The sequence below is a fragment of the Lontra canadensis genome, unplaced genomic scaffold, assembly GCF_010015895.1.
Source record: "Lontra canadensis isolate GAN:19392208 unplaced genomic scaffold, GSC_riverotter_1.0 scaffold6, whole genome shotgun sequence".
Classification (NCBI taxonomy): Eukaryota; Metazoa; Chordata; class Mammalia; order Carnivora; family Mustelidae; genus Lontra; species Lontra canadensis.
The window spans coordinates 29380261-29397749 of record NW_022631000.1 but is presented as its reverse complement, the minus strand read 5'-3'; the positions used below and the strand labels follow the sequence as shown (position 1 = coordinate 29397749).

The following is a 17489-nucleotide window of genomic DNA, read 5'->3' as shown; positions in this document are numbered from 1 at the left end:
CATAGCATTAAAAAAAATGATTTATTTATTTATTTGACAGACAGAGATCACAAGCAGGCAGAGAGAGAAGAGGAAGCAGGCTCCCCAGTAAGCAGAGAGCCCAATGCAGGGCTTGATCTCAGGACCCTGAACCTGAGCCGAAGGCAGAGGCTTTACCCCGCTGAGCCACTCAGGTGCCCCACACATAGCATTTTTGACACAAATGATCATCTCTTTTTTCTTTCCTAAGAAAAGAATTCCTTTTTTTTTTTTTTTTTTTCAAACAGTAGAGTTGGGTTTTGTTTTTTTTCTCTTGTCTCACTGGGAAGCTTGCTTAACTCATAAAAGATAAGGAGAGCCTTTGTGTCTACTTAAGTGCCTCTCCTCAAGACTATAATGTCCTTCCTTAGAGGTGATTCTGGTAAATACCAAAAACGTTTTTGAGATAAGTAAGCAAGGGAGATTTTTATGAGAATCTGGGATTTATAGATTTTCTTTTATAATGAATATAGCAATGTATTTAAAATTTCATTCTCAAGCAGACTTTCATCACTTTATCCTCTTTTTTCTATCACCATACTCTTACTCCGAGAGAATATGTTTAAAATAAAAAAATATGTAGTCAAAGAAATCAGTGATTTTTATATTGACATGTACTCAGAAAGGAAACATTTTTTTTTTGAAAGAGTTGAATAGATTAAATGATTACAGAAATACAGACAATCCTAAAAATATGAGCTGAAGAATTTTGGTAGGAGCAGTTAGCCTGGAAAAATTTAAATGCATTTGACTAAAACAAAAGTCAACGGTACTATCTTTGAGATAAACATTTAAGATAATGTTTACTGTAAATTCTTGCTATAAATGCGTTATTAATTTTTAAAAAATTGTTAGGCTGCCAGGCCAAAAAATAATTATACTATCTTAGGATGCACTATTTAATATTTTATTAAAAAACAATTTTTTAAAAAGATTTTATTTATTTGAGAGAGAGTGAGTGAGAAAGAGAGAGCACAAGTCAGGGTGTAGAGGCAGAGGGAGAAGCAGACTCCCCACTGAGCAGGGAGCCTCATGCTGGGCTCAATCCCAGGACCTGAGATCATGACCTGAGCTGAAGGCAGACACTTAACCAACTGAGCCTCAGGTGCCCCACTAAAACAATTTTTAAGATTACTAAAGGTAATCTATCTGCTTAAGTTTCTATTATCAGAAATGAATTGATATTGAAAGCAATTATATATGCACAAATGCACACACACACACTTCCGTCCACCCCCACACACATATACTCTACACACAAAACATTTAAAATACCACAATTTTTTTCTATTTTGTTTTTTTATTCTTTTTTTAATTTAAATTCAATTGACATATAATGTATTATTAGTTTCCTATATAATACCCAGTGCTGCTTAGATCACATGTCCTCTTTAATGTCCATCATCCAGTTACCCCATCTGTGCACCCTTCTCCCCTCCAGCAACCATCAGTATGTTCACTATGATTAAGAGTCTCTTATGGTTTGCCTCCCTCTCTGATTTTGCCTTATTTTCTTTTTTTCTTTCTTCCCCTATGAGCCTCTGTTTTGTTTCTTAAATTCCACCTATCAGTGAGGTCATACGATAATTGTCTTTCTCTGATTGACTTATTCTGCTTAGCATAATACCCTCTAGTTCCATCCATGTGGTTACAAGTGGCAAGATTTCATTTTTTATGTCTCGGTAGTATTCCATTGTGTGTGTCTATATATACCACATCTTCTTTATCCATTCATCTGTCAAGTGGACATCTGGGCTCCTTCCATAGTTTGGCTATTGTGGACATTGCTGCTACAAACATTAGGGTGCAGGTGCCCCTTCAGATCACTACATTTGTATCTCTGGGATAAATCCCTAATAGTGCAATTGCTGGGTCGTAGGGCAGCTCTATTTTCAACTTTTTGAGGAACCTCCATACTGAACCAGCTTCCATTCCTACCAACAGTGTAAAAGGGTTCCCCTCTCTTTGCATCCTTGCCAACATGTCGTTTCCTGACTTGTTAATTTTAGCCATTCTGACCAGTGTGATGTGGTATCTCATTGTGGTTTTGATTGTACTTCCCTTATGCCAAGTGATGTGGAGCACATTTTTGTATGTCTGCTGACCATTTGCATATCTTCTGCCCATTTCTTGATTGTATTATTTGTTCTTCAGGTATTGGGTTTCTTTATAGATTTTGGATACTAACCCTTTATCTCCTTAGACATTTGCATATATCTTTTCCCATTCTGTTGGTTGTATTTTGGTTTAGTCAACTGTTTCCTTTGCTGTGCAAAAGATTTTATCTTGATGAATAGCTCATTTTTGCCTTTGTTTCTCGTGCTTTTGGAGTCGTGTCTAGCAAGAAGTTGCTGCAGTCGAGGTCACGGAGGAGGCTGCCTGTGTTCTCTAGGATTCAATGGATTCCTGTCTCACACTGAAGTCTTTCATCCATTTTGAGTCTATTTTTGTGTGTGGTGTAAGGAAATTTCATTCTTCTGCATGTGGCTGTCCAATTTTCCTGACAGAATCTGTTGGAAGAGACTTTTTACCACTGGACATTCTTTCCTACTTTGTCAAAGATTGGTTGACCACAGGGTCGAGGGTCCATTTCTGGGCTCTCTGTTCTGTCCCGTTGATCTATGTGTCTATTTTTATTGGTATAAAAATAGCATAAAAATACCATACCATACCATACTGTCTTGATGATTACAGCTTTGTAATAGGCTTGAAGTCCGGGAACATGATGCCACCAGCTTTGGTTTTCTTTTTCAGCATTCCTTTGGCTATTTGCGGTCTTTTCTGGTTCCATACAAATTGTAGGATTATTTGTTCCAGCTCTGTGAAAGAAGTATTTTGATAGCGATTGCACTGAATATATAGATTGCTCTAGGTAGCATAGACATTTTAACAATATTTGCTCTTCCAATTAATGAGCATGGGACGTTTTTCCATTTGTGTCTTCCTCAATTTCTTTCATGAGTCTTCTATAGTTTTCTAAGTTCAGATCCTTTGCCTCTTTGGTTAGGTTTATTCCTAGGTATCTTATGGTTTTGGGTGCTACTGTAAATAGGATCGGTTCCTTAATTTCTCTTTCTTCTGTCTCATTGTTAGTGTATAGAAATGCAACTAAATTCTGTGCATTGATTTTTTATAACTTGCCACTTTGAATTCCTGTATGAGTTCTAGCAATTTTGGGGCGGAGTCTTCTTGATTTTTCACATAGGGCATCACATCATCTGCAGAGTGAGAATTTGACTTCTTTGCCAATTTGGATGACTTTCTTTCTTTTGGTTGTCTGATTGCTGAGACTAGGACTTCTAGTACTATGTTGAACAAGTTGTGATGGTGAACATCCCTGCCATGTTTCTGACCTTAGGGGAAAAGCTCTCAATTTTCCCCCACTGAGAATATTCACTGTGGGTTTTTTGTATATGGCTTTTACGATATTGAGGTATGTTCCCTCTATCCCTACACTGGAAGAGTTTTAATCAAGAAAGGATGCCGTACTTTGTCAAATGTTTTTCCTGCATCTATTGAGAGGATCATACAGTTCTTGTCCTTTCTTTTTTTTTTTATTTTTTAAAAATTAAAAAAAAATTTTTTTTAAAGATTTTATTTAGGGGCGCCTGCGTGGCTCAGTGGGTTAAAGCCTCTACCTTCAGCTCAGGTCATGATCTCAGGGTCCTGGAATAGAGCCCCACATCGAGTTCTCTGCTCAGCAGGGAGCCTGCTTCCTCCTCTCTCTGCCTTCCTCTCTGCCTACTTCTGATCTGTCTCTGTCAAAGAAATAAATAAAATCTTAAAAAAAAAGATTTTATTTATTTGACAGATGGAGATCACAAGTAGGCAGAGAGGCAGACAGAGAGAGAGTGGGGGAAGCAGGCTCCCTACTGAGCAGGGAGCCTGATGCGGGGCTCGATCCCAGGACCCTGGGATCATGACCTGAGCCAAAGGCAGAGGCTTTAACCCACTGAGCCACCCAGGTGCCCCTGTCCTTTCTTTTATTAATGTATTGTATCACACTGATTGATATGCGGATGTTGAACCACCCTTATAGCCCAGGAATAAATCCCACTTGGTCATGGTGAATAATCCTTTTAATGTACTGTTGGATCCTATTGGCCAGTATCTTAGTGAGAATTTTTGTATCCATGTTCATCAGGGATATTGGTCTGTAATTCTTTTTGGTTGGGTCTTTGTCTGGTTTGAGGATCGAGATAATGCTGGCCACATAGAAAGAGTTCATAAGTTTTCCTTCCATTTCTATTTTTTTGAAACAGTTTCGCAAGAATAGGTATTCTTTTTAAAATACTTGTTAGAATTTTCCCTGGGAAGCCATCCAGCCCTGGACTCTTATTTTTTGGGAGATTTTTGATTACTGATTCAATTGCCTTGCTTGCTATTAGTTTTGTTCAGGTTTTCTATTCCTTCCTGGTTCAGTTTTGATAGTTTATATGTCTCTAGAACTGCATCCATTTCTTCCACATTGCCTAATTTGTTGGCATATAGGTGCTCATATGTTCTTATATTTCCTCTGTGTTGGTTGTGATCTCTCCTCTGTCATTCATGATTTTATTTATTTGGGTCCTTTGTCCTTTTTTTTTTTTTTTTGGATAAGTCTGGCGAGGGGCTTATCAATCTTACTCTTTCAAAGAACCAGGTCCTAGTTCCGTTGATCTGTTCTAGTTCTTTTGATTTCTATTTTATTGATTTCTGTTCTAATCTTTATTAATTCCCTTCTCCTGCTGGGTTTTGGCTTTATTTGCTGTTTTTTTTTTTTTTTTTCTGCAGCTCCTTTAGGTGTAGGGTTAGGTTGTGTATTTAAGACCTTTGTTATTTCTTGAAAAAGGCTTGTATTGCTATATACTTCCCTCTTAGGACCACTTTTGCTGCATCTCAAAGATTTTGAATAGTTGTGTTTTCATTTTCATTTGTTACCATAAATTTTAAAAATTCTTCTTAGTTTTCTGGTTGACGTATTCATTTAGTAGGATGCTCTTTAGCCTCCATATATTTGAGTTCTTTCCAAATTTCCTCTTGTGATTGAGTTCCAGTTTCAAAGCACATGGTCTGAAAATATGAAGGGAATGATCCCAATCTCTCGGTACCAGTAGAGACCTGATTTGTGATCCAGTATGTGATCTATTCTGGAGAATGTTCCATGTGCACTTGAGAATGTGTATTCTGTTACTTTAGCTTGGAATGACCTGAATATATTTTGAAGTCCATCTGTTCCAGTGTGTCATTCAAAGCCCTTGTTTCCTTGTGATCTTCAGCTTAGATGATCTGTCCACTGCAGTGAGTGGGGTGTTAAAGTCCCCTACTATTATTGTATTATCAACATTTAATTTTGTTATTAATTGGTTTATAATTGGCTGCTCCCATGTTAGGGGCATATTTACAATTGTTAGATCTTGTTGTTGAATAGACCCTTTAATTATGATATACTGTCCTTTCTTATCTTTAACTAGTCTTTGGTTTAAAATCTAATTTATCTGATATAAGGATGGCTACCCCAGCTTTCTTTTGATGTCCATTCGCATGATAAATGGTTTTCCACCCCCTCACTTTCAATCTGGAGGTGTCTCTGGGTCTAAAATGAATCTCTTATAGACAGCATATTGATGGGTCTTGCTTTTTTATCCAACCTGATACCCTGTGTCTTATGATTGGGGCATTTTAGCATATATCCATTTTTAGTATATATCCATTTTTAGTAAAAGTAACCATTTACTTTCAGAGTAACTATTAAAAGATATGAATTAGTGCCATTGTATTGCCTGCAAGGTGACTGTTACTGTGTATTGTCTCTGTTCCTTTCTGGTCAGTTACTTTTGGGCTCTCTCTTTGCTTAAAGGATCCCTTTTAATATTTCTTATAGGGCTGGTTTGGTGATCAAATTCTTTTAGTTTCTGTTTGTGCTGGAAGCTTTTTCTCTCTCCTATTTTGAACAACATCCTAGTTGGGTAAAGTATTCTTGACTGCATATTTTTCTCATTTAGCACCCTGAATACATCATGCCAGTACTTTCTGGCCTGCAAGGTCTGTGGATGGGTCTGCTGCCAGTCTAGTATTTCTATTCTTGTAGGTTACAGACCTCTTGTCCTGAGCTGCTCTCAGGATTTCGAAGTTTCACTACTATATGTCAGGGTGTGACCAATTTTTGCTTTTGAGAGGGGTTCTCTGGACTTGGACACCTGTTTCCTTCCCCAGATTAGGTAAATTCTCTGCTATAATTTGCTCCAGTATACCTTCTGCCCACCTCCCCTCTTCTTCTGGGATCCCAATTATTCTAATATTGTGTTGCTTTATGGATCACTTATCCCTCGAATTCTCCTCTTGTGATATAATAGTTGTTTATCTCTCTCAGCTTTATTCTCCATCACTTTTGTCTTCTATATATACTAATCTATATCTACTAGTTCTCTCTTCTGTCTCATTTATCCTAACATCTAGAGCTTCCATTTTTTATTGCATCTCATTAATAGCCCTTATTTTGACTTGATTAGATTTTAGCTCATTTCTCCAGAAAGGGATTCTTGTGTCTTCTATGTTTTCTTTAAGCCCAGGTAGTATCTTTAAAATCATTATTCTGAACTCTAGTTCTGACATCTTACTTATATCCATAATGATTAGGTCCCTGGCAGTCAGTACTGCTTCTTCTTTTTTTTGAAGTGAGTTTTCCCATCTTGTCATTCTGTCCAGAGAAGAGATGAACAAGAGAACAAAAATACTAAAATGGCAACAATGACCCCAGAGAAATATACACTAAACAGACCAGAAGGGACCTGAAAAGGGGAAAAAAAAAAAAAGGAATACAATCAGGTGAACAGACCAGAACTGGATCTTGTGTGTATTTTGGTCTGTTTCTTAGAAAGCTAGATCCCAAAACTGTAAAGTAAGAAAAACTTATATATGTAGAAAAATAAAATAAAATAAAATACAATGAAAGCATAGAATTTAAGTGTAAAAATGAAAACTGCGATCACTCCTGTCTCACTGGTCTCCATCCACAGTGTGCTCACCCAGCCTGTGACCAAGCGTTTCTATCTCAGGCACATGATCTGGTTTCTAGTCTCCAAACCCTGTAGACTCCTACAGTGCCCACCCATGCAGCTCCTCCCAGGGGAGGTAGGGAGAGTTTTGCCACAGTTCTGCAGCTTGCTGGGCCTCTGCTTGGAGAGTGGTCACCCAACTGTGCCATAGTTCCTGGTTTATAGCAACCCTGAGCTGAGAACCCACTTCTGGGCTTGCTGATTGCAGCCAGCTTGCCTGCTCTGATGCCTGGGGAACTCTGCCATGTGGGCACCTCCCCCTTCCTGTGACCCCAAGGACCCTGAGACCATGCTGTCCCACCCAGGATTCTGCCCCACTCTACCACCTGAGCACCTTTCAGACAGACACATAACTCACTGGAGCAGACTTTATTTTGTTTTATTTATTTATTTGACAGAGAAAGAGAGAGCATGAGCAGAGGCTAGGGTAGGGGGACACAATAGGCAGAGGGAGAACCAGACTCCCTGCTAAGCAAAGAGCCCAACGTGGGGCTCGATCCCAGGACCCCAGGATCATGACCTGAGCCAAAGACAGATGCTTAAACCACTGTGACAGATATCCCTGGAGCAGACTTTTAAAAGTTCTGATTTTGTGCTCCACTGCTATTATCACTTGGCCGGGCTGCTGACAGAAGCTCCTTCTCCCCACAGTTTATCTTCCCATTTATTGCCTCAGATTCACTTGTCTGCACCTTCTCCCTTGCAATATGCAGTCACTTTTCCATTTGCACAGTTGTAGCTATTTTCTTAGATCTTTGGTTGTGTTCACAAATATTCAGAATGATATGATAGCTATGTAGCTGAATTCTTGGGACCAGACAAAAACTAAGTCTCCTATTCCTCCGCCATCTTGGACTATCCCTCCCTGTCAAAATACCACTCAAAATTGTAATGAATTACATTTACATCCTTGCCCTGTGGGGCAAGGATGAATAATGAATTCATCCTTGCAATGAATTGTAATGAATTACTGATAAATCTTAGTAGAAACTCTGGGATATCAGTAAACTCAGTCGTTTATTCTTGTCTCTCAAGCTGTTTCTGTAATCTTTTACCTATCAGTTTAAAGATTACCTGTGGAAAATGAAAACCTGTATTAAGGCAAATGAAATAAAAGCAGTTTCAAATGTTAGGGTTCCTGGTTGACTCAGTCAGGAGAGTGTGTGACTCTTGATCTCAAGGTCATGATTTCAAGCCCCAAGCTGGGTGTACAGATTAGTTAAATTAATCAAACTTTTAAAAAAGTGACTTCAAATGTAAACCTGATAAAAAAAAAATTAGTTGTAATAGACACTAAAACTATATATAAATTCATTTTCATAGCTAAGTGTCTTGAATTATCATTACATCTTTTTTTCACCATATGAATAAACAATCAAAATAATCAAGACTTGACTACAGCAAAATAATCATAGTTCATGTTTCAAAGATATTTACTTCATCCTTGAATCACCAGATCTATTATCTGAAATATCAAAATAAAATGTTTTACTATTTTCTATTTTTAAAGTCTATATTTACTTTAGAACTAAGCACAAAAACTATTTCAAATACTACAAATAATATAATCAATTTAATATGTTTAGTGCAATCAGATTTTTAAGGCTTTAATTTAAAATTTGGACAATATAATAATTCTTTAGGATTAAAAAAAGCCATTTTATACATTCAAAGGAAAAATTTCCAAATTTGTGTTATTAATTAATAAAGGACTTATTAACTTAGGAATTTATAACAAAGCCAATGATGATTAAATTTAAATGTTTTTATTCACATGTATGGTAAATACTGTCCCCTAATAAAAAAACAATCACATTGTCTTTCAATCTGTCAAACTTATTAAAAAATTCATGTGTTTCTTTTCTGTATCATGTGTTGACATGATAAAGGATGCAGGTTGTAAAAATCAATTTAACAGACATTATTAAATAATTTCAAACATATGCAGAATCTTGGATAAATGGTTAAAAGTATAGATGAACATTAAATGTGGGCACATGGATATTTCATGTCCACCAATGGGTTTAACAGAAAATGTGTTTGCACTGATTTCTGGTAATAACTTGTTTTCCGTGAATCTTTAAACACCCAATTCCAAATCTTCCAGCTCCTGGATAAGGGCTTTCTCTTTTTGAATTTTCTCCAACTAGAAAAGTTCAAAACAACAAAGTTATTAAATAGGAAATGAAATAAAATAATTACTGGATATACAGCCAAAACAGCAAAGTTTATAAAAAGAGTATTTCTGATACTTTAACAGATCTACTGGAAAATACAGATTTAAAAATACAGGGAAACAAGCTCTAATTTTTTTCCTGGTATGAATCAAGGGGGAAAAGATGCTGTCTTATTGCAACATTGAGGGTCCAAGAAATTTTCCATTCTACACTTGGGCTTCCCTCAGAAGGAGAGAAAAGAGCAAACAGGGCAGTATAACCTGAGATATAGGAAGAAAGAGAATCTTATGTTTATCTATTTTAATAAATTGCCTTTATTTTTGATAGCAATGGCATTAGTATACCTCTTGGGAATAGTGATTCTCTCATTCACCATGATCTACATCCTATCTTCCCCTATCCTCTTCTAAATGTAAAAACATTTTACCAAATGGCATATGTTTTCAAAATAAGTTTTTCAATTATAAGCTCTCCCACTTGATTAAATAATTGTTTATAATAAAAAGAAGAGTGGTAGTAATTACAAGCATAAATGAAACATGTAAAAATGACCTGATTTTTTTCTAACTGTTTCCCAGCTGCTGCTTGTTCTTTCAGTTGTTCGATTGCTTTCAGTTTCTGTGAAAATCAAATATATTACGAGTCAAGAGGAAGGAAGAACAAGTAATTTTAGAATGCAAATTTTCTTAGTAACAATGCAATCACATGGATGGGAAAAATGAGTAAGAAGAATCAATTATCTTACCTTTGGATCAAGGATAGTCTGTTAAAATGCTAAGGCAAAATTTTTTGTTTTTTAACTTATATGTAAAATTGAGTATGTTAAGAACATGGGATTTGGCAAAAAAATTTTCAAGCTCTCAAGTAATTATTATATTATATATGTACATGTATAAGTATGTAAATATATCACCAACTTTACCACTTCTTGCACTTCATTGTACCCAGACAATGTGTTTGGCTTTAAGAGATATTTTGTAATGCAGCCTGGGAAGGCTCTAGAAACCTGGTTTTACCCCAGGGCCATCATCACAAACTGGCTGCAATAAGACAAATTAATAAACTTCTTTTTGTCTCTGTTTCTTCATCTTCAAAACTGGGATAAACATCTGTTCCTACCTATCTCACAGATGTCTAATGAAATACTAAGTATAAAAGTGTTCAGCGTATTTCTGTACAAATGTACATTTCTTATTACTCCAAGAATCAATAATAAAAACTAATAATAGCTATCAGACATTTGTGACTAGAACTAAAATCAGTTCCCAAATTATAGAATTTCATAGAGAGAAAGCAATAATCAGAACTGCTACAAACTTCTTAGATGCCTCTCTTTATATATTTCTCATGGATTTCTTTCAATAAATACATCTGGTTTTTACTTAAGTGTCTCACCTTCTTTAGGTTCTTGATTTTTTTGTCTATTTCAGGGTCTCCAGAGGTTGACTGTGAGACAGTATTTCGTGGTGTGCTCTGTGGGGCAGAAGTAGTTGCCAAATCTGGACTCTTCTCATTTCTTGCTTCCTGCAGGAAACATTTTCAAAAATTCAATTTTCTAAAATAAAAACATTAAAGTACTTCAACCAACACAGTCTTGGTGTATAAAATGCAGAAACCAAAATGTGATTTTATCTTTTATACTACATTTTATATAAATGATCTGAATTGAAAGTCTCATGAAGTAGCCACATTGTCCCATAACAGAAAGATACAATACAGCTTAAAAAAAAAAAAAAAAAAATCACAGTATAAGGAGACACCCAAAAGGATTTTACCATGCAATCATCATAGGGAACACTTTGTTAGGTCTAAAATTTGGAGTTGAAGTAGCATAATAATAAAATACTAATAAATGATAAATTAATAAATAATAAAATAAAATAATTAAAATAATAAAAATAAAAAATAAAATAAAATAATAAAATGGAAAATAATCCTATATATGAAAAGAAATGAAATGATTTTAGCAGAAAAACACAGGAGGTGTCTGTATCACCCTACAAGCCTTCCAAACTTTTGGATATTTTGGGATGTGCCACTATATGAATGGTTTAGAAATGTGAGAGGGCCCTTCTAATTTAATGTGTTAGAAGTTTCACTTTGATGATGTCCTCCAAAAACTCTAGTGAGTATGTATGATCAAGTACATGTAATGGATAATGTTACTAGATAAGCCCTGCAGAGATTTATTTATAATCAGATCAGTTCAGCTCTGTGACAAATTCCTAAGGAAAACTCAAAGGGATATTGCTCTCAATGTAATCAGACCTCTGATTCTGAACCACTTTTATTTCCCCTCAGGTGCCATATACTTGTTTTCTGGCCTTTGTGTGTGCTAGAACAACTTCAGGTTGCCTGGCTGACTCTACTTATCGTATAGGCCTTTTGAAAAATTCTCTCCCAACCCAGAAGACTGGATTAGTTGCACAACACATGCTCTGTATTCCTACTCTAACAGTATATTATACTATCTCCCATTAGATTGTACCAGAGGTTTCTTTGTGCCCCCAGCATAAGACCTGTTTTATGGCTCATGCTAAATAAATGAAGTAGTCAAAGAACTACTCTGCTTTTGTACTTATAACAAGACACACATTTTTACAAGAGGGGGGGAAAAGGTTATTTAAGGCTTTATTAGCCCCAAGACAGAACTTCTATTTCTTCCTTATAGAGTTCCCAGTGGAATACATAAAGCCCCAAGGCCACAACTCTTACTCAGAGTTCTGGGTAAAATGCTCTGAATACCAAAGCATCCTAGGGGGACATGAAACATGGTATCACTCGTATCTAGAAATATTTGCCTGAGAGTTTTTGGAGAGCATAGAACTGGAGTCACTTTTTCTTTTTAAAGCATGTTAGTTGTACTTTTTGTACATTCCAGTTAAAAAAATATTAACTTCTAACCTTCCATGTGAAAAAGCATTACTGAGCAAGTACTTTAATAAATAGAAACTGTTTAGATTCTACTCCTAAGAAGCCTATTGATTCTAATAATATGCGTATTATTAGAATAATAATAGGTTTTCATAATAGAAAACTAAAGAAGAGTGAGTAAAAGGGGAAGAGAGATACTGCGCCTATCAAAATTCACTTCTGGGGCACCTGGATGGCTCAGATAGTTAAGCACCTGCCTTCGGCTCAGGTCATGATTCCAGGGTCCTGGGATCGATTCCCGCATCAGACTCTCTGCTCAGTGAGAGCCTGCTTCTCCCTCTGTCTCTCTCTCTGTCCCTCATGAATAAATAAATTAAAATCTTGAAAAAAAAATCATTTCTGATATCAAGTAAGTATTTTTAAAATTTAGTTTGCAAAGAGCTGAGAAAAATTTTCTTCCTAAAGAAGACTAATGTCAATACATGTGAAAAACTACCAAGCAAAATATGAAACTTAACTTTCTACCATATTTTTGAAAACCAGGAATAAGTTAGAATGTCTGCATTATTATACTTAAATTCTGGTCATTCTCTAAAAACAATGCATATATGGTAAGATTAGATTCTTAGGTTCAATTCCTTTTGGTAGAGTTCATAAGCTTATAAAGTCATCACTAGTTTATAAAAGCACTTGGTTAGATTATATGTCTCTAACTCCTTTATCTTTGATTACTTAACTCAAGAGTCAGGGCTGAGAAAGTGGCTATTGTCATGGACCATTTACCTTTGTTCTATCACATGAAGTTAACTAACTCCAACCATCCATTTCAATAGACATTTTCCCGAAGATGACATACAGATGGCCAACAAACACATGAAAAGATGCTCAACATCACTCATCATCAGGGAAACACAAATCAAAACCACAATGAGATATCGCCTCACACCTGTCAGAATGGCTAAAATCAACAACACAAGAAAGAACAGGTGTTGGGGAGGATGTGGAGAAAGGGGAATACTCGCGCTGACGGTGGGAATGCAAACTAGTGCAGCCACTCTGGAAAACAGTATGGAGTTTCCTCAAAAAGTTAAAAATAGAGCTACCCTAAGACCCAGTAATCACACTACTAGGTATTTACCCAAAGAATACAAAAATACCAATTCAACGGGATACACACACCCCGATGCTTAAAGCAGCATTATCTACAAGAGCCAAATTATGCAAATAGCCCGTGTCCGTCAACTGATGAATGGATAAAGATGATGTGGTATATATATACAATGGAATTATGAGCCATAAAAAAGAATGAATCTTGCCATTTGCAATGACACAGATGGAGCTAGAGAATATCACACTAAGTGAGGTAAGTCAGAGACAAACACCATATAATTTCACTCAGATGTAGAATTTAAGAAACCAAACAAACAAGCAAAGGGAAAAGAGAGAGAGAAAAAGTGGCAAACCAAGAAACAGACTCTGAACTATAGAGAACAAACTGCTGGTTACCAGAGGGGAGGTGGGGTAGATGGGTTAAATAGGTGATGGGGGTTAAGGAGGGCACTTGTTGTGATGAGCACTGGGTGATATATAGAAGTGCTGAATCACTGTATTGTACACCTGAAACATTATACTGTGTGTTAACTAACGGAAATTTAAATAAAAATTTAAAGAAAATCTTCTAAAATAAGTAAACAATCTTTTTTCTTATTTATTTATTTATTTATTTATTTATTTATTTATTTATTTGACAGGCAGAGACCACAAGTAAGCAGAGAGAGGTGGACGCAGGCTCCCTGCTGAGCAGAAAGCCTGATGCGGGGCTCGATCCCAGGACCCTGGGATCATGACCTGAGGCGAAGGCAGAGGCTTTAACCCACTGAGCCAACCAGGTACCCCATAAATAAATAATCTTAGAATAAAGAGGAAGAAACACCATTTACAAAAACAAGATTCTTAAGTTGAGTGGGCTTCAGAAAGCCCTTCCATCTCAACGAGAAGGAATCTTATACTGCCACTATGGGCAGATTGGAGGTTCCTCAGAAAACTAAAAACAGAGCTACTATATGACCCCGTAATCCCACTTCTGGAGATATACCAAAGGAAACAAAATCATTATCTCAAAGCGATACCTATATTGTGTTCACTGCAGCATTATTCACAATAGCCAAAGTGGAAATAACCTAACGTGTCCATCGATGGATGAATGATAAAGAAAATGTGGAATATACATATAAAATGGACTATTATTCAGGGGCGCCTGGGTGGCTCAGTTGGTTAAGTGTCTGCCTTCAGCTCAGGTTACGATCCTGGGGTCCTGGGATTGAGCTTTACTTTGGGCTCCTTGCTCATTGGGGAGTCTGCTTCTCTCTCTCCCTCTGCTGCTTGCCCTGCTTGTGTTCTCTTAAGTGCATACTCCCAATCTCTCTCAAATAAATAAATAAATATTTGAAGGAAAAAAAAGGAAATCCTCCCATTTGCAATAATATGAATGAACATGGTGGGATTATGCTAAGTGAAATAAGCCAGACTGTGAAAGAAAATACTGCATGGTATCACTTATATGTGGAATCTATTAAAAATAAAGTAAAACTCTTAGAAACAAAGAGTAGAATGGTGGTTGCCAGAGGCTATGGAGTGGGGGGGATGGGGACAGACTGGTAAAAGGATACAAACTTCCAATTACAAGATGAATAAAGTCTGAGGATCTAATATATAACACGGTGACCACAGCTGATAATACTGTATTGTATAACTGAAGTTTGCTAAAGAGTAGAACTTCAGTGTCCTCACCTCTCAAAAAGCAAATATGTAAAGTGATAGATGTGTTAATAAACTCAATTGTGGGCATCTTTTCACAATGTTTGCCTATAACAGCTTATCACATTGTACACTTAAAAATTTTTGTCAATTATTCCTGAAAATATTAGCTAGGAAAAACAAAACAAAACAAAACTCTAATCTACCAGTACTTAAAAGGATACTACTAACTTGTAATATTCAGGGCCAGTAAGAGATTTCTACTCACACTGATGAAAGGACAATTCCTGCTTTTATACAAGTCAAATACATGGAATAGATCATTATGCTTAGAATGACCTAAACCTGACCTATTTAAAGATTATCTCTGGAGATGAAATATATCAACTACAAAAGAGCACACTGATTTTTTTTAAAGCTCAGATTTTGGCAGACTGGTTGCATAATACAATTCTATGACTTAAAATAGTAACTGCCTACCAAAACATAAGCAACCTAGATATGTCAAAATTCCAGCATTACCAGCAAGACTGCATTATCTGAATCTTAAAAATGTGATCATGATGACTTCACTAACCAGATACTCCTAGCCTGGCTGACAGCAATATCATCGCAAGCCATATACAATCATCATTTATCAATTATTGCACTGGTGTGGTTTTTTTTAAACTATAAAATCACATAGAAAAGGGGTGCCTGGGTGGTTCAGTCATTAAGCATCTGCCTTCAGCTCAGGTCATGATCTCAGGGTTTTGGGATGGAGCCCCACATCGGGCTCTCTGCTCGGTAGGGAGCCTGCTTCTCCCACTCCCACTCCCCCACTTGTGTTCCCTCTCTCACTGTGTCTCTCTCTGTCAAATAAATAAATAAAAATCTTAAAAAATAAAATAAAACCACATAAAAATTATTTTAGAACAATTCCATTGTTTTGGGTACTTCTGTTGTTTAGACTCCCAGTTGAACAATTTCCTACAGTAATGTAATACTGAGTAACAAAATGGCTTTATGGTCATGTAATTTCTGATCTCTCTTAACAAACACATGCTTTCAGAGAGCAAACCATACCACTTCACACTCCAACAGAAGGGTCTATAACAAGTAACATACTACATAATCCCATTAAGGTTTCAGGTTTTAAGACCTGATCCAATTTCCTCACTGCCTCATTATATAAACAGAACTACCCAGAAAATCATAGGCAAATACAAAAGAAAGACATTCTGGCTATTTAAGTCTAACTTCAACTACATTTTATAACACAATAGTCAAGTCTTAGGGTGCCTGGATGGTTCAGTTGGCTAAGTGGCCGGCTTCTGAACTGGGCTCTGATCATGATCTCAGGGTCCTGGGATCAAGCTCCGCACTGTCCAGCTCCATGCTCAGCAGGGGAGTCTGCTTGAGGATTCTCTCTCTCCCTTTTCCTCTGCCCCTGTCCCTGCTCATGTGCATGTACACATGCTCGCTTTCAAATAAATAAATCTTAAAAGAAAAAACACACACACACACACACACCAAAAAACCCACAATAGTCAAGTCTTTAGGACTACAATCTTTAAACTTTGAGGCTTAAATTAAGCTAATTTAACTGGTTTTATTTTGTTTCAAAAAGATTAGTGTCCCAAATACCTGTTTTGCAGCTTTCTTAGCCTCATGCTTCCTTTGATTTTTAAGGGCTGTTTTTGATAATGGCTTATCATTTCCTGCTTGTGGTTTCATATTCTGAGGTGGTTCCTCCTCATGCTGTGGAAAATGTAAAATAAACAACTGTGAAATGGAATCCATGTTTTTAAAAACATGTATCACAAAGTATACAATTTTGTTACTGTGGGATAAATGTATTTTATTAAATTTATTTTAAGATCACTGGCAAAGGATATTTTAAAACTCAGTAGTAGGCACATTCCAACTATCAGGATGGATTTAATGAGGATCTTATTATTAGTGGATATATGATGTCTTTCAGTTATACAAGTGCTGGCAAAACACAGTATAGTTTTGTTAAAACAATGGAACTTTTCTTAGTACTACTACTGACACATGCTTCATAGCAAATCAGATACTAACAACAGCTTCTTCCAGGCTCTTTTTGGATCTGACTACTGCCAACTGAAACCCAGTTACCTCATTTGCTTTCTTTACACAAAGATTACTTGCTAGGTCTTTACATGCAAAATCAGAGATTAGAAGATTAAAAAATAAAAGCAAATTAAAAACTAAAACAGATCAGAAGGAAAAAAAAACCAAACAGCAAGTGGTAACTATATTTGTAAATCCAGGATTAACATAATGACAAAGCTCACAAAAAACTAAATAACTGGTCAGACTATAATAATAAAAAGAGAAAATCATTTCCATCAGGAGATACTTATATAACCATCCATCAACTATATTCCACAACAGAAAGGATCACTTAAGGATAGGATCAAGGAGGAGCTAGCATAGAACATGGTGACTATGGTTAACAACACTGTATCATATAACTGAAATTGCTGAAATTTGCTGAGAACTCAAATGTTCTCACCATAATAAATAAATAATAATGAGGTGATAGATTCATTAATTAACTATATCTCACAATATATACATATATCAAATCACCATGATGTACACTTAGATATCTTATCAT

General features: G+C 36.2%; 1 protein-coding gene across 6 annotated transcripts in view; it reads right to left on the bottom strand.

The window, feature by feature from the left end:
- Positions 1–8805: 8805 nt before the first annotated feature.
- The window catches only part of EIF2A (eukaryotic translation initiation factor 2A), a 33906-nt gene continuing 25222 nt past the window's right edge, over positions 8806–17489 (bottom strand). For all 6 annotated transcript variants that reach the window (XM_032852483.1, XM_032852486.1, XM_032852484.1 and 3 more), the window contains 4 exons: positions 16490–16603; positions 10628–10756; positions 9785–9850; positions 8806–9201 (listed from right to left, as the gene is read on the bottom strand). In XM_032852483.1, the coding sequence (XP_032708374.1) occupies positions 9136–9201; positions 9785–9850; positions 10628–10756; positions 16490–16603 (375 nt within the window). In that variant the 3' untranslated portion in view covers positions 8806–9135. The remainder of the gene's footprint in view (positions 9202–9784; positions 9851–10627; positions 10757–16489; positions 16604–17489) is intronic.